We start from the raw sequence: 27,776 nt of genomic DNA, 5'->3' as shown, positions 1-27,776 counted from the left end.
GAGGTGGATGAATAACTGTTGTTGCTGTTGAAAGAAGCGTTCCGTCCACTACATTATACGTCACACCAACAGCATCGCCTTAAAGCCCCACATGATGTATTGTTACACCATGTAGGAGCAGTATAGACCTAGTCTGTTTATTATATACATCTACATGATGTATTGTTACACCATGTAGGAGCAGTATAGACCTAGTCTGTTCATTATATACATCTACATGATGTATTGTTACACCATGTAGGAGCAGTATAGACCTAGTCTGTTCATTATATACATCTACATGATGTATTGTTACACCATGTAGGAGCAGTATAGACCTAGTCTGTTCATTATATACATCTACATGATGTATTGTTACACCATGTAGGAGCAGTATAGACCTAGTCTGTTCATAATATACATCTACATGATGTATTGTTACACCATGTAGGAGCAGTATAGACCTAGTCTGTTCATAATATACATCTACATGATGTATTGTTACACCATGTAGGAGCAGTATAGACCTAGTCTGTTCATCATATACATCTACATGATGTATTGTTACACCATGTAGGAGCAGTATAGACCTAGTCTGTTCATTATATACATCTACATGATGTATTGTTACACCATGTAGGAGCAGTATAGACCTAGTCTGTTCATTATATACATCTACATGATGTATTGTTACACCATGTAGGAGCAGTATAGACCTAGTCTGTTCATTATATATATCTACATGATGTATTGTTACACCATGTAGGAGCAGTATAGACCTAGTCTGTTCATTATATACATCTACATGATGTATTGTTACACCATGTAGGAGCAGTATAGACCTAGTCTGTTCATTATATACATCTACATGATGTATTGTTACACCATGTTGGATCAGTATAGACCTAGTCTGTTCATTATATACATCTACATGATGTATTGTTACACCATGTAGGAGCAGTATAGACCTAGTCTGTTCATTATATGCATCTACATGATGTATTGTTACACCATGTAGGAGCAGTATAGACCTAGTCTGTTCATTATATACTTCTACATGATGTATTGTTACACCATGTAGGAGCAGTATAGACCTAGTCTGTTCATTATATACATCTACATGATGTATTGTTACACCATGTAGGAGCAGTATAGACCTAGTCTGTTCATTATATACATCTACATGATGTATTGTTACACCATGTAGGAGCAGTATAGACCTAGTCTGTTCATTATATACATCTACATGATGTATTGTTACACCATGTAGGAGCAGTATAGACCTAGTCTGTTCATTATATACATCTACATGATGTATTGTTACACCATGTAGGAGCAGTAAAGACCTACAGTAACTGGCTACTTATTTATATGTTGTTTGACTGAATGAAACTGCCTTAAATGTGCTGTAGTGAACATTTTTTATTCTCACTAATCAATCACCACATTCCTGTCTTTGTATGTCTCAATATAATAGTATTATTTAATTAAATCCATGTAAAATAATCTTAGTCTGAAAATAAAATGTGATCCTCAACTGCGTTTCCCTCCAGTCAGCAGACGGCGATGTGCGTCTTTCAGGCGATGCTGCAGCGTGACGTATAATCTAGTGGACGGTTCTTCATAAACAGCACGTCAACCACCTCGGTAGCTTGCTAGCCAACATAGCCGAAGATTCAAGCTATTTATACGCTTTCGGTCTATATTACCTACTGTGTTTTAGACACACTTCTGTCGTATCTACTTGTTAACCTATTTAATTTAATATTACGTTATTTTGTATTAGTCAGCTATAGTAGCTGGCTGGTTAAGTTAGCATTAGCCTAGTCGCTAATGATAGCTAGCTAGCTAACATCCCCGAACATGAGCTCCCTAAACTACTCCCCTCCTGTTAAAGAAGAGGAGGTCTGTTGGACGGAGAAAGAAGCTCTGGGGCTGAACATTGTCGTGAAAGAGGAGAAGGAAGAGGAGGATGTTACAGTTAAACAAGAAGTAGAGGGTGAGGCTGTTACAGTGAAAGATGAAGAGAAAGACGTTTCAGTTAAACAAGAGGAAGAAGAGGAGGATGCTGTTTTTGGAGTGAAGAAGGAAGGAGAGATTACTGTCACATTGAAAGATGAAGAGGAGGAGACAGGAGATCTGATTAACACCAGTAAGTACCGCCTTCAATTAGTTTTTAACTGTGGATATTCGGAGTTGGCTCGTCAATACCTCTTCAACGGAGGGTCCTGGGATGATGACTGATATGTCTAGAATCAGACGACGTAGAGAACAAGCTGCCCCTTGTTTTCTCCGTTCCGTTTCCAAAAAGTGACTTAACATATATATTTGAGGAGGGTCTATCTGCTGACCGCAGACTGGGGGGCCACGGCATGTAGTGATTTTAATGTAGTGATGTTTTACTACACACCGTGACCCCCAATAGAGCCATGTGAGAGTTGGGTTGGCTACACCAAAGATTATGGATATACTGACAAGATGTCTCTCCGTCCTGACAAGGGGAGTCGTTGTCCACAAAGAGGCACTGTGGGTTGTCTATCTCCCACCTATCCTGTCTTTGGATTTGTGGATACATCTTATTATTGTAATCTATTGTTCATATTCTATGAGGGTTGTTGTCGTCAACCGCCTGTATTCAATGGAGAGAGATGCTAAGCTACTAGCATGAATATGCATAGCGATCTGGAGACAACTCCTATAGTGTTTTATCAAAGTTGGCGGTATGTCACGTGTCCACATAACAACTTAATCATTACGAAACTTCTGTTGGATCAAGTAAACCTCATGTAGCAAATAAGCCATTCATTTTGTTGTTGACCAAATTCAACACTTTCCACATTGGGTTGATAATTGTTTCCACTTGGATACAACCTACTGTAGTCTACTGGCATGACCTAGAGAGTTACAACCTACTGTAACCTACTGGCATGACCTAGAGAGATACAACCTACTGTAACCTACTGGCATGACCTAGAGAGTTACAACCTACTGTAACCTACTGGCATGACCTAGAGAGATGTAACCTACTGGCATGACCTAGAGAGATACAACCTACTGTAACCTACTGGCATGACCTAGAGAGATACAACCTACTGTAGCCTACTGGCATGACCTAGAGAGATACAACCTACTGTAACCTACTGGCATGACCTAGAGAGATAAAACCTACTGTAACCTACTGGCATGACCTAGAGAGTTACAACCTACTGGCATGACCTAGAGAGATACAACCTACTGTAACCTACTGGCATGACCTAGAGAGATGCAACCTACTGTAACCTACTGGCATGACCTAGAGAGATACAACCTACTGTAACCTACTGGCATGACCTAGAGAGATGTAACCTACTGGCATGACCTAGAGAGATACAACCTACTGTAACCTACTGGCATGACCTAGAGAGTTACAACCTACTGTAGCCTACTGGCATGACCTAGAGAGTTATAACCTACTGTAGCCTACTGGCATGACCTAGAGAGTTACAACCTACTGTAGCCTACTGGCATGACCTAGAGAGTTACAACCTACTGTAGCCTACTGGCATGACCTAGAGAGATACAACCTACTGTAACCTACTGGCATGACCTAGAGAGTTACAACCTACTGTAGCCTACTGGCATGACCTAGAGAGTTACAACCTACTGTAACCTACTGGCATGACCTAGAGAGTTACAACCTACTGGCATGACCTAGAGAGATACAACCTACTGTAACCTACTGGCATGACCTAGAGAGATGCAACCTACTGTAACCTACTGGCATGACCTAGAGAGATACAACCTACTGTAACCTACTGGCATGACCTAGAGAGATACAACCTACTGTAACCTACTGGCATGACCTAGAGAGATACAACCTACTGTAACCTACTGGCATGACCTAGAGAGTTACAACCTACTGTAGCCTACTGGCATGACCTAGAGAGTTACAACCTACTGTAGCCTACTGGCATGACCTAGAGAGTTACAACCTACTGTAGCCTACTGGCATGACCTAGAGAGATACAACCTACTGTAACCTACTGGCATGACCTAGAGAGTTACAACCTACTGTAGCCTACTGGCATGACCTAGAGAGTTACAACCTACTGTAACCTACTGGCATGACCTAGAGAGATACAACCTACTGTAGCCTACTGGCATGTCCTACAGAGATACATCCACTGGTATGCAAGCATTTCTAAACTTTTTTTCTCTCACTTTTATGGGGTATTGTGATGTCATTATGAGGTATTATCTGAAAATTGATCATTTAAAAAAATGTAATCCATTTTAGAATAAGGTTGTAACATAACAAAATGTGTAAAAGGGGTCTGAATGCATGTATGTTGTTCTAGGGCAGATTAAAGAAAATAGTATTTTCTTTCTACCAATTGATTGGTTGAAATTTTATGACGTGTATTTGTTCATATAGACACACCCCATGTGTTTAATAAAATCAACTGTATGTGCAGAACTTGAACTGAACTGATGCTTCAAGCGTTTGATTAAATAATTAACACACACAAATGACTTGAGGAAGCCAGAGATCAATATAACCAGAAGAAAATAACCAATTCCCCACCTGCTGCTGGCCTTCGTCAATTCTAATGTTATGCTGCTGAAGTTTCCGGTGAAATCGGCAAACTTTTCCATTTGCCAATTTATCTGACCATTTCTACCGATCTGCGTGCCAGTTTTGAACGAGTTACAACACCTTTTTGGCTCCGCCACTTCCTGGGTCGGTGAAGTGAGGTATTAAATTTAAGGATTAAATCATTTAAGGAATATATCCGAGTCTCATGCTCATCACCTGTGGAATGCGGTGCTTCCAGCGAGGTGTGGATTTAATAGTATGTTGTACCTAGTTTACCTCCTTCAGGGAACAGTAGTTATAGTCATAACGTTGCGCTTGTCATATGATGAACTTAAACTTAAATACTGGATCTTGCTGTCGGACAGTTTTTTTTGTATTCAGATCTCCGAAATGCACTCGAACTATGTATCATTTAGTGTCTCCTTATATTACGCTGGGAAAACAGTTTTCATGGGCACAGAAATCCTAAATCATTTCAGAGTTTGCTAAATCCAATGGTTCTAACCGAGAGTCACCTTAACTTTATTGACAACACCCAAATGGATACTGTCATTAATTCGGTTATTCAATAATTGCACATAATACTTAATACTGTAGCTGTTTAGTTAGTCACATGTTCAACTATCATCAGCTGATCCAGGAAATCATTTTCTGCATGCCAGTCAAATGTGCTTCTTCATTCATTACACCGGTAAAGACAGTTATGCCGTGCTCTTCATTGGATCCAATATCCCAAACAAATCGATGTTTATAATGTGTTATTGTCTACTTGATTTACAGTAGGGTCTCATTAGTCTGTCTGGACACAGAGATACTTAGCTCATAATGTGTAGAGACCTGTTCCTTGATGGATAGGCTATTGTACAACACACAGAGCTATTTTCCTTTATTCAGGACATTTAGAATGACAACTCATTACAGAGTAGCCTAGTGGGATTATTCACAAAATTATCTGGTGATCAGGTTATGAAATGTCATCACAGACATTTTAGTTTCCATGTTTCACCTGAAATATTAAATGATTTATAGTCCTAGGTCTATGTTATTGTTAGGTGAAGTTATGGGTCCTACATTATGTCGATGTTATTGTTAGGTGAAGTTGTGGGTCTATGTTATTGTTAGGTGAGATTATAGACCATTTTGGCATACACTTAGTGGACAAACCCTCATTGTTAGGCTGATGGAAAACTAGCCAAAGAGCATTTTACTGGTTGAAGTCGTTTTTAAATATAAAGTAGTACATTTTCGACAATAACACAAACATTATATTAATCAGGAGATTCAAACGAGCCTTACAGTTATAATCAAAAGTAGTGTGAGCAACCTGTAAATGGAGGCTATTTTTGCTGTCAGCCTATGAGAACTCCCCTGAGTTTTCCCCCACGGTGGTGAATTAGTGAATAGACACAGAGCTTAATGTGAGTTTATTTGAGTAGCACTCCTGATCTTGAGCTGTAATATTCAGAATACATTGTGAAAACTAATCTTTCCTCCCCATTTTTTTAAATATATATATATTTTTCACCCCTTTTTTCTCCCCATTTGGTAGTTATAGTCTTGTCTCATCGCTGTAACTCCCGTACGGACTCAGGAGAGGCGAATGTCGAGAGCCATGCGTCCTCCGAAACACAACCCAACCTAGCCGCATTGCTTCTTGACACAATGCCCATCCAACCCGGAAGCCAGCAGCACCAATGTGTCGGAGGAAACACCGTACACCTGGTGACCTGGTCAGTGTGCACTGTGCCCGGCCCGCCACAGGAGTCGCTAGTGCGCGATGAGACAAGGATATCCCTGCCGGCCAAACCCTCCCCTAACCCGGACGACGGTGGGCCAATTGTGCGCCGCCCCATGGGCCTCCCGGTCGCAGCCGGCATGCAACATGCAACCCTGGACTCGATCCCAGAATCTCTAGTGGCACAGCTAGCACTGCGATGTAGTGCCTTAGACCACTGCGCCACTCGGGAGGCCCTTGCTCACCATTTTTGCTCTAGGCAGATATAGTACATCCATAACTATCGGTTTCCTCATTAGCATGGAGGTGTTTCTGCAATCAAATTGCATGTGCATCGCCCTTGTCGCAATTTTAGCAAACACAGAAAGGGGCCTATATTGGAGACCAAAAGTCGCCTGGCACACTGCTTAGGATTTCAACAACTTTTACTTATTTCTAGCCTAAAATCATTGATCTTACTATTAATGTGAAAACAAGACTAAATATGTCTATTGTTGCTCACTTGACTGTCTTAAGACAATTGTCAAGTAATTTTAACATTCATTACAGACATCATGGCTGCGCTGTTGGCATCACCTTTCACAGTGGATTTCTGCTGTTGTGGGCCTTTCACCATCTGTCTGACTTGTTCACACAGGAGAGAGACGTGACGATTGTGGATCCTCTGGGGAGCCTCAACATCATGATGCTAACGAGGCAGAGAAGAGTCTCTCCACATCAGAACACCTCAAGAAACACCAGCAGAGACCCACAGGAAAGAAACCTCACTGCTGCTCTGACTGTGGGAAACGTTGCAAATCTTCATCAGAACTTAAAATACACCAGCGAGTACACACAGGAGAGAAATCTCACCACTGTTTTGATTGTGGGAAGAGTTACTTAAGATCAGAATCACTAAAAGTACACCTGAGAAATCACACTGGAGAGAAACCTTATAGCTGTGATCAATGTGGGAAGAGTTTTACTCAGTCAAGCTGCCTGAAAACTCACCAGAGAATACACACTGGAGAGAAACCTTTTAGCTGTGATCAATGTGGGAAGAGTTTTACTCACTCAAGCTGCCTGATAGTACATCTGAGAGCACACACAGGAGAGAAACCTTACCACTGCTCTGACTGCGGAAAAAGTTTTGTTAGTTCAACAGATTTAAAATCACACCAGAAAATACACACAGTAGACAAACCTTATAACTGTCCTCAATGTGGGAAGAGTTTTAATCACTCAAGCTGGCTGATAGTACATCTGAGAGCACACACAGGAGTGAAACCTTATAGCTGTGATCAATGTGGGAAGAGTTTTGTTACATCTAGCCATCTGACTCTACACCACAGAACACACACAGGAGAGAAATCTTATAGCTGTAGTCAATGTGGGAAGAGTTTTATTCAGTCAAGCAGCCTGATATCACACCAGAGAACACACACAGGAGAGAAAACTTATAGCTGTAATCAATGTGGGAAGAGATTTACTCAGTCAAGCAGCCTGGTATCACACCAGAGAACACACACAGGAGAGAAACCTCATAGCTGTGATCAATGTCACAAGAGATACTCTGATAAAAGATCTCTGATCAAACATCAGAAAATACATGCATGAAGGAGTTGTTTCATGATATCAATGAAATGTCACAATGTAGAATGTTTTAACATTGTAGTAGGAGTATTTTAATTAATAATGTTACAATGTAGAACCCAAATTGTTTTCCCCCTGTTCTATGAGCCTCATCAGTAGAAAAATCTTTGTACTTTGCTCTGTTCATCTTTCCCTCGATCCTGACTATTCTGCCAGTCCCTGCCACTGAAAAACATCCCCACAGCATGATGCTTCACCGTAGGGATGGTGCCTGGTTTCTTCCAGATGTGACGCTTGGCATTCAGGCCAAAGAGTTTAATCTTGGTTTAATCAGACCAGAGAATCTTGTTTCTCGTGGTCTGAGAGTCCTTTAGGTGTCTTTTGGCAAACTCCAAGTGGGCTGTCATGTGCCTTTTACTGAGGAGTGGCTTCCGTCTGGCCTCTCTACCATAAACGCCTGATTGGTGGAGTGCTGCAGAGATGGTTGTCCTTCTGGAAGGTCCTCCCATCTCCACAGAATAACTCTGGAGCTCTGTCAGAGTGAACATCGGGTACTTGTTCTCCTCCCTGACCAAGGCCCTTCTCCCCCCATTTCTCAGTTTGGCCGGGCGGCCAGCTCTAGGAAGAGTTTTGGTGGTTCCAAACCTTTTCCATTTAAGAATGATGGAGGCCACTGTGTTCTTGGGGACCTTCAATGATGCAGACATTTTTTGGTACCTTTCCCCAGATCTGTGCCTTGACACAATAATGTCTCAGAGCTCTATGGACAATTCCTTTGACCTCATGGCTTGGTTTTCGCTCTGACAACTGTGGGACCTTATATAGACAGGTGTGTGCCTTTCAAAATCATGTCCAATCAATTGAATTTACCACAGGTGGACTCCAATCAAGTTGTAGAAACATCTCAAGGATGATCAATGGAACCAGGATGCATCTGAGCTCAATTTCGAGTCTCATAGCAAAGGGTCTGAATACTTAAGGAAATAAATTTGCAAATGGTTTGTCACTATGGGGTGTTGTGTGTAGATTGATGAGGGGAAAATATTCAACATTTTTAGAATAAGGCTGTAATGTAACAAAATGTAGAAAAATTGAAGGGGTCTTAATACTTTATGAATACACTGTATTCCACTGGCAGATTTTTCTACCACTGGCAGATTTTTCTACCACTGGCAGAGTTTTCTACCGCGGGCAGTTTTGTACACAGTCAAGTGATACGTGGTATAGAAAAGTCCAATCTTAGGAGAGTACATGGGAGGCACTATACTGTGTGTCTGTCTGGTCAAAACCACTGATACGGGAGCCCCTCCACCCTCTGGTGGGATGGATCATGTATACAGAGAAACCTAGATTCAAATACTTAGATTTGTGTGTATTGGGTATATGTTGTGTACTTGTTAGATATTACTGCACTGTCGTAGCTAGAACCACAAGCATTTCGCTACACCTGCAATAACATCTGCTAAACACGTGTATGTGACCAATAAAATGTGATTTTGATTTGAAATAAACGTCCTATTTATCAAAGGTGCTTTTGGCTTGGGTCAAAATGACTCCAAAGGATTTAAATTTGTTAAAAGTCCATATTGATACAGAAACACTAAACCATGATTTAGATTTATTAAGAACAAGTTGATTGACAAAGTCATGAAAAATTGGAAGAATTGAATAAACCACATTTTTGCTATGATAAAAGATATGCCTCTGGGGTCAAAATGATCCATGTCAGAAGTATGGTTCAATGCAAATATGTAGTGGGTGTAAAGTTTGTTTTAAATTCTCACTCATTAAAAACGAATCAATCAACACATGCTTCTCTTTGAACGACTTAATATAATATTAAACGTTTATGAAATAAATGAAAAATAAACGTTTGGTTCCTCAACTGCGTTGCCCTCCAGTCAGCAGATGGCGATGTGCGTCTTTTAGGTTCAGGCGATGCTGCCAGTGTGACGTATAATCTAGTGGACGGGACGCTCCTTCAACAACAACAGCTAGTCAGACACCTCGGTAGCTTTCTAGCAAACATAGCTACAACATTCACGCTCTTTACACTGTTTTGGTGTATATTAGTCGCTGTGTATTAAACACACTTCTGTCGTATGTACTTGTTGGCCCATTTAATTATATATTTACGTTGTTTATCAGCTAACTGGTTTGCTAAGTTAGCTTAGAACTAGGCTAGTCGCTAATGCTAGCTAGCTAACATCCCCGACCATGAGCTCACTAAGCTACTCTCCTCCTGATAAAGAAGAGGAGGTCTGCTGGACGGAGAAAGAAAATCTTGTGAAAGAGGAGGAGGAAGAGAAAGATGTTACAATACAAAAACAAGTAGAGGATGAGGCTGTTACCGTGAAAGAAGAAGAGAAAGACGTTTCAGTGAAAGAAGAGGAAGACGCGTTCAGAGTGAAAGAGGAGGAGGATGTTACTGTACAAGAAGAGGAGGCTGCTGTTTTTGGAGTGAAAGAGGAGGAGGGGGAGATGACTGTCACATCCAAAAAGGAGGAGGAAGAAGAGGAGGAAACTGGACATCTGGGCCCGGTTTCCCAAACGCATCTTAAGGCGTCCAATGGTTCTAACGGTGAACTTAGCCATAAGATGGTTTTGAGAAACCGTTCCCTGATTAACACTAGTAAGTACTGTCTTAAATACAGAGGCACAAACTCTGCAGTTGTTGAGCTGATGTGTGGTGTTAAAGGGGAAATATGTAATTGCTACATCCATATTTGGACTTTAAATTATTAATTTATAGCCATTGATTCTTGAAGAATATAACACATGCTTCGTGAGCTTAGTTCAACTGTTGTACCCCATCAGAACCCCAAATAAGCTTTTTTTACTCCAATGTTTAGAAACAATGTAAATCAACACTGTATAGCCTCAACATGGTTAAAACTATAATGTTGATATCATGGATGGCCAGTCCTTGCATCCATAGGTCTGTCTATGAATTTGAAAGTAGTTACATTTCTCCAACCCCATAGTCATCTTATAACCAAAACAGTGATGGAATTACAACTTTGTTATTGTTTGATCTGCAGATTGATTGGTTGATTGTGTGGCTTATTTAAAGGGGTAACCTAGGTTTTAAACAGAAACAAAATGGCTGTCCAGAGCCTTGGTTTGGTAAACATCTGAGGGATGGGGGCTGGAGAAATGTAACCACTCTCACATTCATAGAGGAAGCTATTGTATCAACCTTAATCCAAAACCTAGGGACCTTGTCAAGAAGTTCAGACATCTTGGTGTAACAGTTATAAGATGTTGGCTTGACAGTTGCTGGACCCAGGTTTGAGTCCAGCTCAGGGCTACCGCCTGAATTGACTACACTATAAATACAAGGACTGGCCACCCATGAGGTCAAAATTATAGTTTTAACCTGATTTCAAGGCTATATAGTATATTCTATAATTGGCAGTTAAGATTTGCTGTGGGGGTCAAATTGTTGTCAAATTGGAAGTTTACATACACTTATGTTGGCGTCATTAAAACTCGTTTTTCAACCACTCCACACATTTCTTGTTAACTAACTGTAATTTTGGCAAGTCGGTTAGGACATCTACTTTGTGCATGACACAAGTCATTTTTTCAACAGTTGTTTACAGACAGATTATTTCACTTATAATTCACTGAATCACAATTCCAGTGGGTTTGAAGTTTACATACACTAAGTTGACTGTGCCTTTAAACAGCTTGGAGAATTCCAGAGAATTATGCCATGGCTTTAGAAGCTTCTGATAGGCTAATTGACATCATTTGAGTCAATTGGAGGTGTACCTGTGGATGTATTTCAAGGCCTACCTTCAAACTCGGTGCCTCTTTGCTTGACATCATGGGAATATCAAAAGAAATCAGCCAAGACCTCAGTCTGGGTCATCCTTGGGAGCAATTTCCAAACGCCTGAAGGTACCACGTTCATCTGTACAAACAATAGTACGCAAGTATAAACACCATGGGACCACGCAGCTGTCATACCGCTCAGGATAGAGACGCGTTCTGTCTCCTAGAGATTAACGTACTTTGGTGCGAAAAGAGAAAATCAATCCCAGAACAACAGCAAAGGACATTGTGAAGATGCTGGAGGAAACAGGTACAAAAGTATCTATATCCAAAGTAAAACGAGTCCTACATCTGAAAGGCCGCTCACCAAGGAAGAAGCCACTGCTCCAAAACTGCCATAGAAAAAGCCAGACAACGGTTTGCAACTGCACATGGGGACAAAGATCGTACATTTTGAAAAAATTTCATCTGGTCTGATTATACAAAAATAGAACTGTTTGGCCATAATGACCATCGTTATGTTTGGAGGGAAAAGGGGGAGGCTTGCAAGCCAAAGAACACCATCCCAAATGTGAAGCACAGGGGTGGCAGCATCATATTGTGGGGGTGCTTTGCTGCAATAGGGACTAGTGCAGTTCACAAAATAGATGGCATCATGAGGAAGGAAAAGTATGTCGATATATTGAAGCAATATCTCAAGACATCCGTCAGGAAGTTAAAGCTTGGTTGCAAGTGAGTCTTCCATATGGACAATGACCCCAAGCATACTTCCAAAGTTGTGGCAAAATGGCTGAAGGACAACAATGTATTGGAATGGCCATCACAAAGCCCTGACCTCAATCCTATAGAACATTTGTGGGCAGATCTGAAAAAGCGTGTACGAGCAAGGAGACCTACAAACCTGACTCAGTTACACCAACTCTGTCAGGAGGAATGGGCCAAAATTCACCCAACTTATTGTGGGATGCTTGTGGGAGGCTACCCAAAACGTTTGGGTAGCACCAGTTAGCCTCGAGCCAGGTGCATCTCCCGGCTAGCAAACAAAATTACTCCAGCTACAATACCTCTTTTGCCAATTGGCCTGGACCCTTTGTCGACACGGAGCCCTGCCGATCCATCATGACTGGTCTGCCGACGTAATTCCGTCCGGTGTGCACTCAACCGGCCTTTGCCGGACGTCGGTGACGCACTTGTCTCGAAGTTAGCACCAGTTTACCTCGAGCCAGGCGCATCTCCCGGCTAGCGTAGTAACGACTACCTAACGGCTTCCCTGTTTCATATATTGCTGTTCACTGGACCCTATGATCACTTGGCTACATAGCTGATGCCTGCTGGACTGTTCATTAATCACGGTACTCCATTTTGTTTGTTTTGTTTATCTGTCGGCCCTAGCCTAGAATTCAGGCCCTGTATGTATTTAACTGACCCTCTCTGCCCATGCATCGCCATTTTACCAGTTGTTGTTGTCTTAGCTGATGAATTGTTGTTGTCTTACCCGTTGTTGTCTTTGCTAGCTCTCCCAATCAACACCTGTGATTGCTTTATGCCTTGCTTTATGTCTCTCTAATGTCAATATGCCTTGTATACTGTTGTTTAGGGTAGTTATCATTGTTTTATTTTACTGCGGAGCCCCTAGTCCCACTCAACATGCCTCAGAGAGCTCTTTTGTCCCACCTCCCACACATGCGGTGACCTCACGATATTCAAAAACCTTAAAAATGCTATAACTTCAATTTCTCAAACATATGACTATTTTACACCATTTTAAAGATAAGACTCTCGTTAATCCAACCACATTGTCCGATTTCAAAAAGGCTTTACAATGAAAGCAAAACATTAGATTATGTCAGCAGAGTACCCAGCCAGAAATAATCAGACACCCATTTTTCAAGCTAGCATATAATGTCACAAAAACCAAAACCACAGCTAAATGCAGCACTAACCTCTGATGATCTTCATCAGATGACACTCCTAGGACATTATGTTATACAATACATGCATGTTTTGTTCAATCAAGTTCATATTTATATCAAAAACCAGTTTTTTTCATTAGCATGAGACGTTCAGAACTATCAAACATACCGAAAACTTCCGGTGAATTTACTAAATTACTCACGATAAACGTTCACAAAATACATAACAATTATTTTAAGAATTATAGATACAAAACTCCTTAATGCAATCGTGGTGTCAGATTTTAAAATAGCTTTTCGGCAAAAGCACATTTTGCAATATTCTGAGTAGATAGCGCGGCCATCACAGGCTAGCTATTTTGACACCCACCAAGTTTGGTACTCACCAAACTCAGATTTACTAGTAGAAAAATTGGATTACCTTTGCTGTTCTTCGTCAGAATGCACTCCCAGGACTTCTACTACAACACCAAATGTTGTTTTGGTTCAAAATAATCCATAGTTATGTTTAAATATCCTCTGTTTTGTCAGTGCGTTCAGGTCCCTATCCGAACGGTGGCGCGAGGACGCATGTGGTGACAAAAAAAATGCAAAATATTCCATTACCGTACTTCGAAGCATGTCAAACGCTGTTTAAAATCAATTTTTATGCTATTTTTTTCGTAAAATAGCGATAATATTCCAACCGGGCAAAGTTGTTTTCATTCAAAGGCTGAAAGAAAACCATGGCCACTTCTCGATATTGTATTCATTCAAACTGGTGAAGAAAAACATGGAGTACTCTCGTGGCTGCGCATCTCCTGTCTCTGAGCCACCAGCCTGATACCTCACAAACAGCGCTCCTGTACCTAGCCCAGAGACAGCAGAGATCTCATTCCATTTTCTGGCGCCTTCAGAGAGCCTATGGGAGCCTTAGAAATTGTCACGTTACAGCAGAGATCCTCTATTTTCCATAAAGAGGCTATAGAAGGCCAAGAAATAGTCAGAGAGGGCACTTCCTGTATGGAATCTTCTCAGGTTTTGGCCTGCCATATGAGTTCTGTTATACTCACAGACACCATTCAAACAGTTTTAGAAACTTTAGGGTGTTTTCTGTCCAAATCAAATAATTATATGCATATTTTAGTTTCTGGAAAAGAGTAGTAACCAGTTTAAATCGGGTACGTTTTTTATCCGGCCGTGAAAATACTGCCCCCTACCCTAGAGAGGTTAATGCTGTAGCAAACATTATATTAAACAGGCCATTCAAACGAGCCTTACAATTATAATCCAAAGTAGTGTGAAATGAACTCATCATCAACCTGGAAATGGAGGTTACTCCCCTGAGTTTCCCCCATTCACATTCAGAATACATTGTGAAAAACTAAAATCTTTGCTCACCATTTTTGCTCCAGGCAGATATACTACATCCATAACTAGTGGTTTCCTCATTACCAGATATACTACATCCATAACCAGTGGTTTCCTCATTAGCAGGGAGGAGTTTCTGCAATGAAATTGCCCTCGTGCCACAATTTTAGCAAACACAGAAAGGGGCCTATATTGGAGACCAAAAGTCGTCTGGCACACTGGTTAGAGTTTCAACAACATGAATAACTTATTTCTAGCCTACAATCATCGATGTTACTACTAATGTGAAAAGAAGACAAAATATGACTATTCTTGCTCATTTTAAGGCAAATGTCAAATACTTTTAACATTCATTACAGACGTCAATTGTTGTACAACATCATGGCTACGCTGTTGGCATCACCTTTTACAGTGGATTTCCACTGTTGTGGGCCTTTAAACATCTGTCTGACTTTGTTGTTCACACAGGAGAGATACTTAATTATTGTGGATCCTCTGGGGAGCCTCAACAACCTCATGATGCTGAAGAGGCAGAGAAAAGTCTCTCCACATTAGAACACCTCAATAAACACTTGCAGAGATGCACAGGGAAGAGAACTCACTGCTGCTCTGACTGTGGGAAGAGATGCACCTCATCAGGCATTAAAATTCATCAGAGCATCAAGACAGGAGAGAAATCTTATAGCTGTGATCAATGTGGGAAGAGTTTCACTACATCTAGCTGTCTAACTAAACACCAGAGAATCCACACAGGAGAGAAACCTTTTATCTGTGATCAATGTGGGAAGAGTTTCACTACATCTAGCTGTCTAACTAAACACCAGAGAATCCACACAGGAGAGAAACCTTATAGCTGTGATCAATGTGGGAAGAGTTTCACTACATCTAGCTATCTAACTAAACACCAGAGAATCCACACAGGAGAGAAACCTTTTAGCTGTGATCAATGTGGGAAGAGTTTCACTACATCAAGCATTCTGACTGTACACCAGAGAACACACACAGGAGAGAAATCTTATAGCTGTGGTCAATGTGGGAAGAGTTTTGGTCAATCTGGAGATCTGACAGTGCACCAGAGAATACACACAGGAGAGAAACCTTATAGCTGTTATCAATGTGGGAAGAGTTTTACTAGATCTTACCATCTGACTGTACACCATAGGACACACACAGGAGAGAAACCTTATAGCTGTGTTCAATGTGGGATGAGTTTTGGTCGATCTGACCAACTGGTATCACACCAGAGAACACACACAGGAGAGAAACCTTATAGCCTTATAGCTGTGAACATTCTCTGATAAGACATCTGATCAAACACCAGAAAATACATGAAGGAGTTGTTTCATGATATCAATGAATTAATGTCACAATGTAGAATGTTTTAACATTGTAGTAGGAATATTTTAATAGTGTCACAATGTAGAAACCTAAACGTTTGTCCCCTGTTCTATTGATTTCAACATGATATGGATATCAGCCTTATGGAAAAATACAGGCTCTGAATTGAAAGAGTTACTATTTATGAGATTTAACAAAAAAGAGTTGTGTTACACTTACCACGTTGGTGCCCCACTTGAATCAAAATGCAACACTTCAAAATGTAGCTAGCTGTTTTCTACAAGTTGTCCTCTAACCAGTGATGTACACATTATTCCTAGATTCCGTGTGGTTTTTGAGCTGTTAGTTTAACAGGACGTGCAACCTCATCTCCCTCCTCTCGGTACAATTGATTTCAACATGATATTAATGAGTGATGACAAATAAGTGTTGTGTTCCTTTGTTTAGCGACCCCTACATTTAAATGCATCACTCCAAAATGTAGCTGACTGTCTTCTGCAGGTTGTCCTCTAACCAGTGAGGTAAAAGATATCTCCATTTCCATGTGTTTTTTGTTTTGTTGTGTTAGTTTGAAGAGCAGATTCAACCGGATTTCCCCCCAAATGGATATAAGATTTGTGTTTTGCGTTTAGCCAGTGCTTTGCCATGGATCTTTTATTTATTTTTACTGCATGTTTTTCCTATTGGAGATGAATTTTGTTTGGGCTCGTTCCAAGGAGACGAGAGTTCTAGAAGCTGGTGGGATTTAGAAAGAGAGTTCTAGTGTGTTTTAGGAAGACTTGAGTTCTTGAAGCTAGTGAGTTTTAGGATTCTATAGAAGAAAAATGAGAAAAATAATACTATTGTATATTATTATTTAGAAATACGTGTTTTTTTCTTGTTTTTAATTGTTGACAGCCAGTGATTATATTGTAGAAGGTGAAGCATTGTAGTTGATTAAAATGTGAAATGGAAGTTGTTTTCTGTTGGTGGTGAGCAAACTTTTCCAACAAAAATATAGGATATATTTGTTGTCTTAAAGGGGAAGGTGTTACAGGCTTTGGTTTTTCCATTTATGTTTTGAGGTTGGACTTTAGCATGTCTAGCTCGTTAGCACGTCTAGCTCGTTAGCACGTCTAGCTCGTTAGCACGTCTAGCTCGTTAGCACGTCTAGCTCGTTAGCCTGTATAGCTCGTTAGCCCGTCTAGCTCGTTAGCACGTCTAGCTCGTGGGTTGGATGTTGCATCCAATTGTTAATATTTTAATCAATGTCATTTCTTTAGGGTGCTCATTAGTCTTTCAGTTGTTAATCTTGTTTTTTATCCTCTGTTTGTTGTGTACTAAATATTTCTGTTTGTTTTCATCGTTTTTTTCCCCTGTGAAACCATTGCGTTGCATCCATGTCTGAAATGTGCTGTATAAATAAAGCTTGATTTGATTTAAACATATTGTAAAACAAATGGACCCGATGACTGACCAATCAACAAATATGTGTAAAAGCAACACGTATCTTGGTCCGTCTTAATATGAAAAACAGTATCAATCCCACTTTTCCAGCCTGCTGAAGGCGTGGTGGAGTGGTAAACACCACCCCCGGCTCTACCAGGGGCTTGAGGTGGTCTCCCACAGCTCTGCTTATGTCATGTTCTGTGGCCTTGCTGTTCCATTTCTTGACTGCAACACAGAAATAAACACATTTAGTAATATTATATAAAACACTCAGGGCTGGTTTCACAGACAAGGCTTAAGCTTAGTCCCAGACTAAAATGCTTGTTTGAGCTGTCTTAAGTCTGTGCATGTCGCTTTGAGTTATCTTACAATAGTCGTAGATTTAGCTGTTCTGGACTAATCAAAGCCGATTGCAAGAGGGAGGATTAGAGCTACTCCAGGACTAAATGGAAGATTAAATGAATCTTTCAAAGAGGCAGGTTTAACTTCTGCTTAGTACTGTTTGTGAGGGAGCCTGGACTATGTGGAATGTCTAAATGAAGACCAACATGCACTACAGAGGCCAGACCAGTACTTGTGGATAGGAGGAATCCATTACATTACATTACCTTGAGACCGCTTTCTTATGTACAAAGAAAATGCATTGGAGATAATATCTCTGCTTGAGCCTAGACTTTCCTCTCTGTCTCAATTCTCTCCAAGTTCTGATCACTGAGGTTTTTGGCATCTGGAATATTTCATTGTGAAACTGGTGATTTGTGTCAGTGCCAGTGAAGCAACTGTGTGTTTAATAGTTCACAAAGTCTGCAGGAGGAGTCTTTACATCTAGTTTCCTGATGCTGCTGGTCAAGCCAACTATAAAGTCTGCAGGAGGAGTCTTTACATCTAGTTTCCTGATGCTGCTGGCCAAGCCAACTATAAAGTCTGCAGGAGGAGTCTTTACATCTAGTTTCCTGATGCTGCTGGTCAAGCCAACTATAAAGTCTGCAGGAGGAGTCTTTACATCTAGTTTCCTGATGCTGCTGGCCAAGCCAACTATAAAGTCTGCAGGGCCATTTGTGAACTGAGGAGTCTTTACATCTAGTTTCCTGATGCTGCTGGCCAAGCCAACTATAAAGTCTGCAGGAGGAGTCTTTGCATCAAGTTTCCTGATGCTGCTGGTCAAGCCAACTATAAAGTCTGCAGGAGGAGTCTTTACATCTAGTTTCCTGATGCTGCTGGTCAAGCCAACTATAAAGGGCAATATGAATATCTGAATATGGGCAGTTCCCAGGAGTGATTGGCTGGTTAGATGGATGTCTTGTTCCCAACAAGTGTCCATCAGCTCCTGATGCTGAGGAGTACCGTAACCATAACAACTGGTTTACCATCAACTCCTGATGCTGAGGAGTACTGTAACCATAACAACTGGTTTACCATCAACTCCTGATGCTGAGGAGTACTGTAACCATAACAACTGGTTTTACATCAACTCCTGATGCTGAGGAGTACCGTAACCATAACAACTGGTTGTCAATCAACTCCTGATGCTGAGAAGTACCGTAACCATAACAACTGGTTTACCATCAACTCCTGATGCTGAGGAGTACCGTAACCATAACAACTGGTTTTCCATCAACTCCTGATGCTGAGGAGTACCGTAACCATAACAACTGGGTATCCATCAATGTTCAGGGTGGATGAACTCCTCATTTAGAGTTGTCAAACATTGTTGCCTGTTGGAAAGGTGCAACTCAGGATGGAAGGATTTCCCTCAACTCTTCATTGGTCTCAGTTTCAGAGAGGACAACATAGTGGACAACTACTTGGTGACAGTGGATATTAGGGTGAGAAACATGGTCTACTAATAGTTACTACATAGTAATATGGTCTACTAATAGTTACTACATAGTAACATGGTCTACTAATAGTTACCACATAGTAATATGGTCTACTAATAGTTACTACACAGTAACATGGTCTACTAATAGTTCCTACATAGTAATATGGTCTACTAATAGTTACTACATAGTAACGTGGTCTACTAATAGTTACTACATAGTAACGTGGTCTACTAATAGTTACTACATAGCAACATGGTGTACTAATAGTTACTACATAGTAATATGGTCTACTAATAGTTACTACATAGTAATATGGTCTACTAATAGTTACTACATAGTAAAATGTTCTACTAATAGTTACTACATAATAATATGGTCTACTAATAGTTACTATATAGTAATCTGGTCAGAGTAAGTTTTTATTCACTCCATACATAAATCCCACAACAGCTGAGCTGCAAAGATACAACAGAGCTCATATCCATACCAGAGTGATGGTCCAGCGTATGTTTGGAGTATGGAAACATTGATTCCAGTGTTTACGCACTACACTTTGTTTCAAACCAAGAAGATGCTGCAAGGTGATCATTGCTACGGCTGTGCTGCACAACTACCTGAAGCAGCATGACTGTCCTGATCCTCCCATGATCAGCATCAAGCAGATGTACCCATGATTGTCCTGATCCTCCCACGATCAGCATCAAGCAGATGTACCCATGGCTGTCCTGATCCTCCCACGATCAGCATCAAGCAGATGTTCCCATGACTGTCCTGATCCTCCCACGATCAGCATCAAGCAGATGTACCCATGGCTGTTCTTATCCTCCCACGATCAGCATCAAGCAGATGTACCCATGGCTGTCCTGATCCTCCGCTGATCAGCATTAAGCAGATGTACCCATGGCTGTCCTGATCCTCCCATGATCAGCATCAAGCAGATGTACCCATGGCTGTCCTGATCCTCCCACGATCAGCATCAAGCAGATGTACCCATGGCTGTCCTGATCCTCCGCTGATCAGCATTAAGCAGATGTACCCATGGCTGTCCTGATCCTCCCATGATCAGCATCAAGCAGATGTACCCATGGCTGTCCTGATCCTCCCACGATCAGCATCAAGCAGATGTTCCCATGACTGTCCTGATCCTCCCACGATCAGCATCAAGCAGATGTACCCATGGCTGTCCTGATCCTCCCACGATCAGCATCAAGCAGATGTACCCATGGCTGTCCTGATCCTCCCATGATCAGCATCAAGCAGATGTACCCATGGCTGTCCTGATCCTCCGCTGATCAGCATTAAGCAGATGTTCCCATGACTGTCATGATCCTCCCATGATCAGCATCAAGCAGATGTTCCCATGACTGTCCTGATCCTCCCATGATCAGCATCAAGCAGATGTGTCCATGACTGAGACAGTCAATGACCAACGAGGACTTGCACAGTTGCACAGAGTTGCTTCACATTGCAGCATTTCAACTAGATGAGATGCATTTAAATATGGAATGTGTTCATTATGGATTATTTTTGGTTTGATAATGTTTGTTCTGTAAAAAATTCAAATAGTGTGAAGCAAAATGAAATGAGTGACTAAACCAAGACTGGTTTAAAATGTAGTTTGTGGTGATTAAAATACTCTCACTCATGAATATCCAAATGACAAAACATGTATAGTTTTACATATCATATTGTTCACCATGGCTGGTCATCACTATTGTCTCATTACTGTCTCTTTTTAGGATCATACCTCTCTCTTCCAACTTCATATCCAATTCAACCTGGACAATTCTCATGTCATGTTCTTCCTTCAGATATTTCATTTTATGCTCATGAAATTCTCTGGTTAACGCTTCATGCATGGTCATCTTCTTTGTTCTCTGCTGAAACGTGGTGGCAGCATCTTCCCTCAGGGATGTTATAGCAGATGTGGAGGGAACACACTCACTGTGTACTGGCTCTTCCAACCTGTTCACATTCCACCCTCACTGTGTACTGGCTCTTCCAACCTGTTCACATTACACCCTCACTGTGTACTGGCTCTTCCAACCTGTTCACATTACACCCTCACTGTGTACTGGCTCTTCCAACCTGTTCACATTACACCCTCACTGTGTACTGGCTCTTCCAACCTGTTCACATTCCACCCTTACTGTGTACTGGCTCTTCCGACCTGTTCACATTACACACTCACTGTGTACTGGCTCTTCCAACCTGTTCACATTCCACCCTCACTGTGTACTGGCTCTTCCAACCTGTTCACATTCCACCCTCACTGTGTACTGGCTCTTCCAACCTGTTCACATTACACCCTCACTGTGTACTGGCTCTTCCAACCTGTTCACATTACACACTCACTGTGTACTGGCTCTTCCAACCTGTTCACATTACACCCTCACTGTGTACTGGCTCTTCCAACCTGTTCACATTCCACCCTCACTGTGTGCTGGCTCTTCAAACCTGTTGGTCATCATCTGGAATACCATCCAGAGGTTGGTCATCGTCTGGTATACCATCCAGAGGTTGGTCATCATCTGGTATACCATCCAGAGGTTGGTCATCATCTGGTATACCATCCAGAGGTTGGTCATCATCTGGTATACCATCCAGAGGTTGGTCATCGTCTGGTATACCATCCAGAGGTTGGTCATCGTCTGGTATACCATCCAGAGGTTGGTCATCGTCTGGTATACCATCCAGAGGTTGGTCATCGTCTGGTATACCATCCAGAGGTTGGTCATCGTCTGGTATACCGTCCAGAGGTTGGTCATCGTCTGGTATACCGTCCAGAGGTTGGTCATCGTCTGGTATACCGTCCAGAGGTTGGTCATCGTCTGGTATACCGTCCAGAGGTTGGTCATCGTCTGGTATACCATCCAGAGGTTGGTCATCATCTGGTATACCGTCCAGAGGTTGGTCATCATCTGGTATACCGTCCAGAGGTTGGTCATCATCTGGTATACCATCCAGAGGTTGGTCATCATCTGGTATACCATCCAGAGGTTGGTCATCATCTGGTATACCATCCAGAGGTTGGTCATCATCTGGTATACCATCCAGATGTTGCTGCTGCTCTATTATTCCAGACAGGAAGTCACTCAATTCATCAGTGTTGTGTTGTTTTGGTGGTCCACCACCAGTAGTAAATCTCTCTCTTCTGATCTCTGCTTTCTCTCGTTTTAAAGCCAGTTTAAGGTTCTTCCACAGAGTCTATAAAAGGCAGATAACATTTAATAAAAGTTATGTCACAAAAATATGAATATGAGAAATGTGAAATACTGATAATGCAGATATCTCACCTCTAGTTGTTGTTTCTTCTTGTAATCCTGATAATAATGCAGATATCTCACCTGAAGTTGTTTCTTCCTGTAATCCTGATAATAATGCAGATATCTCACCTCTAGTTGTTGTTTCTTCCTGTAATCCTGATAATAATGCAGATATCTCACCTCTAGTTGTTGTTTCCTCTTGTAATCCTGATAATAATGCAGATATCTCACCTCTAGTTGTTGTTTCTTCTTGTAATCCTGATAATAATGCAGATATCTCACCTCTAGTTGTTGTTTCTTCTTGTAATCCTGATAATAATGCAGATATCTCACCTCTAGTTGTTGTTTCTTCTTGTAATCCTGATAATAATGCAGATATCTCACCTCTAGTTGTTGTTTCTTCTTGTAATCCTGATAATAATGCAGATATCTCACCTCAAATTGTTGTTGTTTCTTCTTGTAATCCTGATAATAATGCAGATATCTCACCTGAAGTTGTACTCTTCTTGTGGTTACATTTCCACTGAATTCACAGCAAATTGCAGCCCAACCCTCTTGTTCTACTGCTCAGTAGCAGCAGTGTGGTTTTTACCTTGAATAACTGGATGGTTTGACAACATTTGTTTTGGAGCATTTTTTTCATACACACCAAATTATTTTTTGAACAAATTATTTTTGCCTCTGCCATTGTTTTGTCTCCAGATTCACACCAGTATTGGTGTTTTCTATTCCGGGTTTTAATGAGCACCACTAGACCAACAGCATGTGTTCATACTGAACCTAATCAGGATTAACCCAGGTGTTCATACTGAACCTAATCAGGATTAACCCAGGTGTTCATACTGAACCTAATCAGGATTAACCCAGGTGTTCATACTGAACCTAATCAGGATTAACCCAGGTGTTCATACTGAACCTAATCAGGCTTAACCCAGGTGTTCATACTGAACCTAATCAGGCTTAACCCAGGTGTTCATACTGAACCTAATCAGGCTTAACCCAGGTGTTCATACTGAACCTAATCAGGCTTAACCCAGGTGTTCATACTGAACCTAATCAGGCTTAACCCAGGTGTTCATACTGAACCTAATCAGGATTAACCCAGGTGTTCATACTGAACCTAATCAGGCTTAACCCAGGTGTTCATACTGAACCTAATCAGGATTAACCCAGGTGTTCATACTGAACCTAATCAGGATTAACCCAGGTGTTTATACTGAACCTAATCAGGATTAACCCAGGTGTTCATACTGAACCTAATCAGGCTTAACCCAGGTGGTCATACTGAACCTAATCCGGATTAACCCAGGTGTTCTCATTTAGGCTTACTTACCTGACTCCAGGACTCCAGTCTCCAACTAACTAAGCCTAATTTTGCCACGTTCAGGAAATCTACTTAAATGTCCTAGTTTAACTAGTTCTGGCTGAATCTAAACCCTGCAGGGTCTGAATGAAACCTAATGTCCAGTGGGATTGATCTGTTTGATCCAATTGTTTGTTTCAGTTTTCAGTTGTTGAATCCTTTGACGTATTGTTGACTTCAAAACTTTTCAGTTTCAACAAATGCACTGGGTTGGTTGAAAAGTGATACTGTTTTGACATAGTGGAAGATATACTGAATTGATACTGTTTTTCATACTAAGATGGACCAAAATATGTGCTCATTGGATTTGCAAGAGGGCATAAAAATATGTTGTTCTGCCCCTGAACAAGGAAGTTAACCCACTGTTCCCTGGTAGGCCGTCATTATAAATAAGAATTTGTTCTTCACTGACTTGCCTAGTTTAATAAAGGTAAAAAAAAATACAAAAATAATAATTACGTCTGTTGATTGTCGGTCATTGGGTTCATTTGTTTTGCAATATGTTCAAGTCAAATCAAGCTATTTACATTTTAGTCATTTAGCAGACGCTCTTATCCAGAGCGACTTACAGTATTGAATGCATACATTTCATAATGATTTAAAAAAAAAAAAAAATTCTCGTACTGGACTCCAGTGGGAATCGAACCCACAACCCCTGGCGTTGCAAACACCATTCTCTACCAACTGAGCCACAGGGAAACTAGCACATTTCAGACATGGATGCAAAGCAATGGCTTCACAGGAAAAAAACTAATAAAAAAACAATGAAAATAAACAGAAATATTTACTACACAACAAACATAAGAGGATAAAAAACAGAAGACTAACAACTGAAAGACTAATGAACATTCCGAGGAAAATCCATTGATTAAAATATCAATTGGATGCAATATTCAACCATAACGAGATGGACAAGCCAGCACAGGTGTAACACATTGACTAACGAGGTGACACCAATCAGTGCGTCCTACGTGCTAACGAGCTAGACGTGCTAACGGAGCTAGACGTGTTAACGAGCTAGACGCGCTAACGTTAGACGTGCTAACGAGCTAGACGTGTTAACGAGCTAGACGCGCTAACGTTAGACGTGCTAACGAGCTAGACGTGCTAACGGGCTAGACGTGCTAACGAGCTAGACGTGCTAACGAGCTAGACGTGCTAAAGTCCAACCTCAAAATATAAATGGAAAAACCAAAGCCTGTAACACCTTCCCCCTTAAGACAAAAAATATATCCTATATTTTAGTTGGACAAGTTTGCTCACCACCTACAGAAAACAACTTCCATTTCACATTATAATCAACTACAATGATTCACCTTTACCAATATAAACATGGTGTCTACTGGCTGTCAACAATTAAAAACAAGAAAAAAAACACGTATTTCTAAATAATAATATTAAATAGGATCGTATCTTTTCTCCTTTTTCTTTCTATAGAATCCTAAAACTCACTAGCTTCTAGAACACTCGTCTTCCTAAAACTCACTAGCTTCTAGAACTCTCCTCTTCCTAAAACTCACTAGCTTCTAGAACACTCGTCTTCCTAAAACTCACTAGCTTCTAGAACTCTCGTCTTCCTAAAACTCACTAGCTTCTATTCCACTTGGAACGAGTCCAAACAAAACTCATCTCTAATACGGAAAAATATGCAGTCAAAATAAATTGTGACCAAATGTACACCCCTTTGTTAATATGTATTGGCAATAATTAACTTAATGGTGAGGCATGGAATAATAAAACATATATTTTGTCAGGCTGAATGTTTGAAATATGAGGTGATTTGAGTCATGCTTCTTCAGTAGTGGAATAAAGACAATTAGCATTTGAATGTTGTAAAGAAATACTGGAGTGATGTAGGATTGTTAATAAAGTTGATTATAGACAAATTGATTATTGGCCGTCGGGCATAGTATTCTTTTCAATTACATTTTGCTAGATGGGATAGCCCCAATGTCAAAACAGTTTTAAAGTGTCCAAATCAATCACCAATATGCAGAAACGGTTTGTGATGTATTGAAAACCTAAACATAAAATGTGCAATATACACAAACATCTGCCACAATAATCATATTACTTGTATTTTTTTAAACAAGCACCTTATGAACTGCACAAGCACCAGAAACGCTGTTGTTTTGACAAGTAGCAATAAATCACTGATATCGATTAGGGGGGAAATCAGGTTGTACGTGATGTTGAAACTAACAACTAAAATAAACACATGGAAATGGGAGATATCGTTTACCTCTCTGGTTAGAGGACAACCTGCAGAAGACAGTCAGCTACATTTTGGAGTGATGCATTTAAATGTAGGGGTCCCTAAACAAAGGAACACAACACTTATTTGTCATAACTCATCGATATCATGTTGAAATCAATTGTGCCGAGAGGAGGGAGATGAGGTTGCACGTCCTGTTAAAACTAACAGCTAAAAAAAAACACAGAATCTGGGAATAACGTGTACATCCCTGGTTAGAGGACAATTTGTAGAAAACAGCTGGCTACATTTTGAAGTGATGCATTTTGATTGAAGTGGGTCACCAAGTGTAACAACTCTTTTTTTGTTAGTCACTTTTTGTTATATCAGATAAATAGTACCCTTTCATCTCAGAGCCTGGATTTTCCCCCTGAGGCTAATATCCATTTCATGTTGAAATCAATAGAACAGGGGACAAACGTTTAGGGTTCTACATTGTGACATCATTAAAATACTCCTACTACAATGTTAAAAACATTCTACATTGTGACATTAATATCATGAAACAACTCCATGTATTTTCTGATATTTGATCAGAGATCTTTTATCAGATTATCTCTGGTCACAACTAAGAGGTTTCTCTCCTGTGTGTGTTCTCTTGTGTACAGTCAGACTGCTAGATTGACTAAAACTCTTCCCACATTGAACACAGCTATAAGGTTTCTCTCCTGTGTGTGTTCTCCGGTGTAGAGTCAGATTGCTAGATGAAACATGACTCTTCCCACATTGACCACAGCTATAAGGTTTCTCTCCTGTGTGTGTTCTCTGGTGTAGAGTCAGATCTCCAGATTGACCAAAACTCGTCCCACATTGATCACAGCTATAAGGTTTCTTTCCTGTGTGTGTTCTCTGGTGCACTGTCAGATCTCCAGATTGACCAAAACTCTTCCCACATTGATCACAGCTATAAGGTTTCTCTCCCGTGTGTGTTCTCTGGTGTAATGTCAGATGGGCAGATCGAACAAAACTCTTCCCACAAAAATCACAGATATAAGATTTCTCTCCTGTGTGTGTTCTCTGGTGCACTGTCAGAGCTCCAGATTGACCAAAACTCTTCCCACATTGAACACAGCTATAAGGTTTCTCTCCTGTGTGTGTTCTCTGGTGTTGAGTCAGATGGCCAGATGTGGTAAAACTCTTCCCACATTGATGACAGCTATAAGGTTTCTCTCCTGTGTGGATTCTCTGATGAATTTTAATGCCTGATGGGGAGGTGAATCTCTTCCCACAGTCAGAGCAGCAGTGAGTTCTCTTCCCTGTGGGTCTCTGCTGGTGTTTATTGAGGTGTTCTGATCTGGAGAGACTCTTCTCTTCCTCGTCAGCATCATGATGTTGTTGAGGCTCCCCAGAGGATCCACGACTGTCCCGTATCTCTCCTGTGTGAACAACAAAGTCAGAC

The 27,776-nt window shown here is 40.9% G+C and overlaps 1 protein-coding gene and 1 pseudogene across 1 annotated transcript in view; both read left to right on the top strand.

The window, feature by feature from the left end:
- LOC115151395 (zinc finger protein 501-like) overlaps positions 1 to 7,805 on the top strand; it is a gene marked incomplete at its 3' end in the record, with an annotated part of 77,698 nt that extends 69,893 nt beyond the window's left edge. The window contains exon 3 of the mRNA XM_029695301.1: positions 7,180 to 7,805. Within this exon, the coding sequence (XP_029551161.1) occupies positions 7,180 to 7,805 (626 nt within the window). The remainder of the gene's footprint in view (positions 1 to 7,179) is intronic.
- A 7,771-nt stretch (positions 7,806 to 15,576) lies between these two features.
- Positions 15,577 to 27,776, top strand: part of LOC115152486 (zinc finger protein 135-like) — a 43,833-nt pseudogene continuing 31,633 nt past the window's right edge.

Source organism: Salmo trutta, chromosome 17 (assembly GCF_901001165.1).
Source record: "Salmo trutta chromosome 17, fSalTru1.1, whole genome shotgun sequence".
In the NCBI taxonomy this organism is placed as follows: domain Eukaryota; kingdom Metazoa; phylum Chordata; class Actinopteri; order Salmoniformes; family Salmonidae; genus Salmo; species Salmo trutta.
Note: the sequence above shows the minus strand (reverse complement) of the source record. Positions and strands in the feature narration are given on the sequence as shown.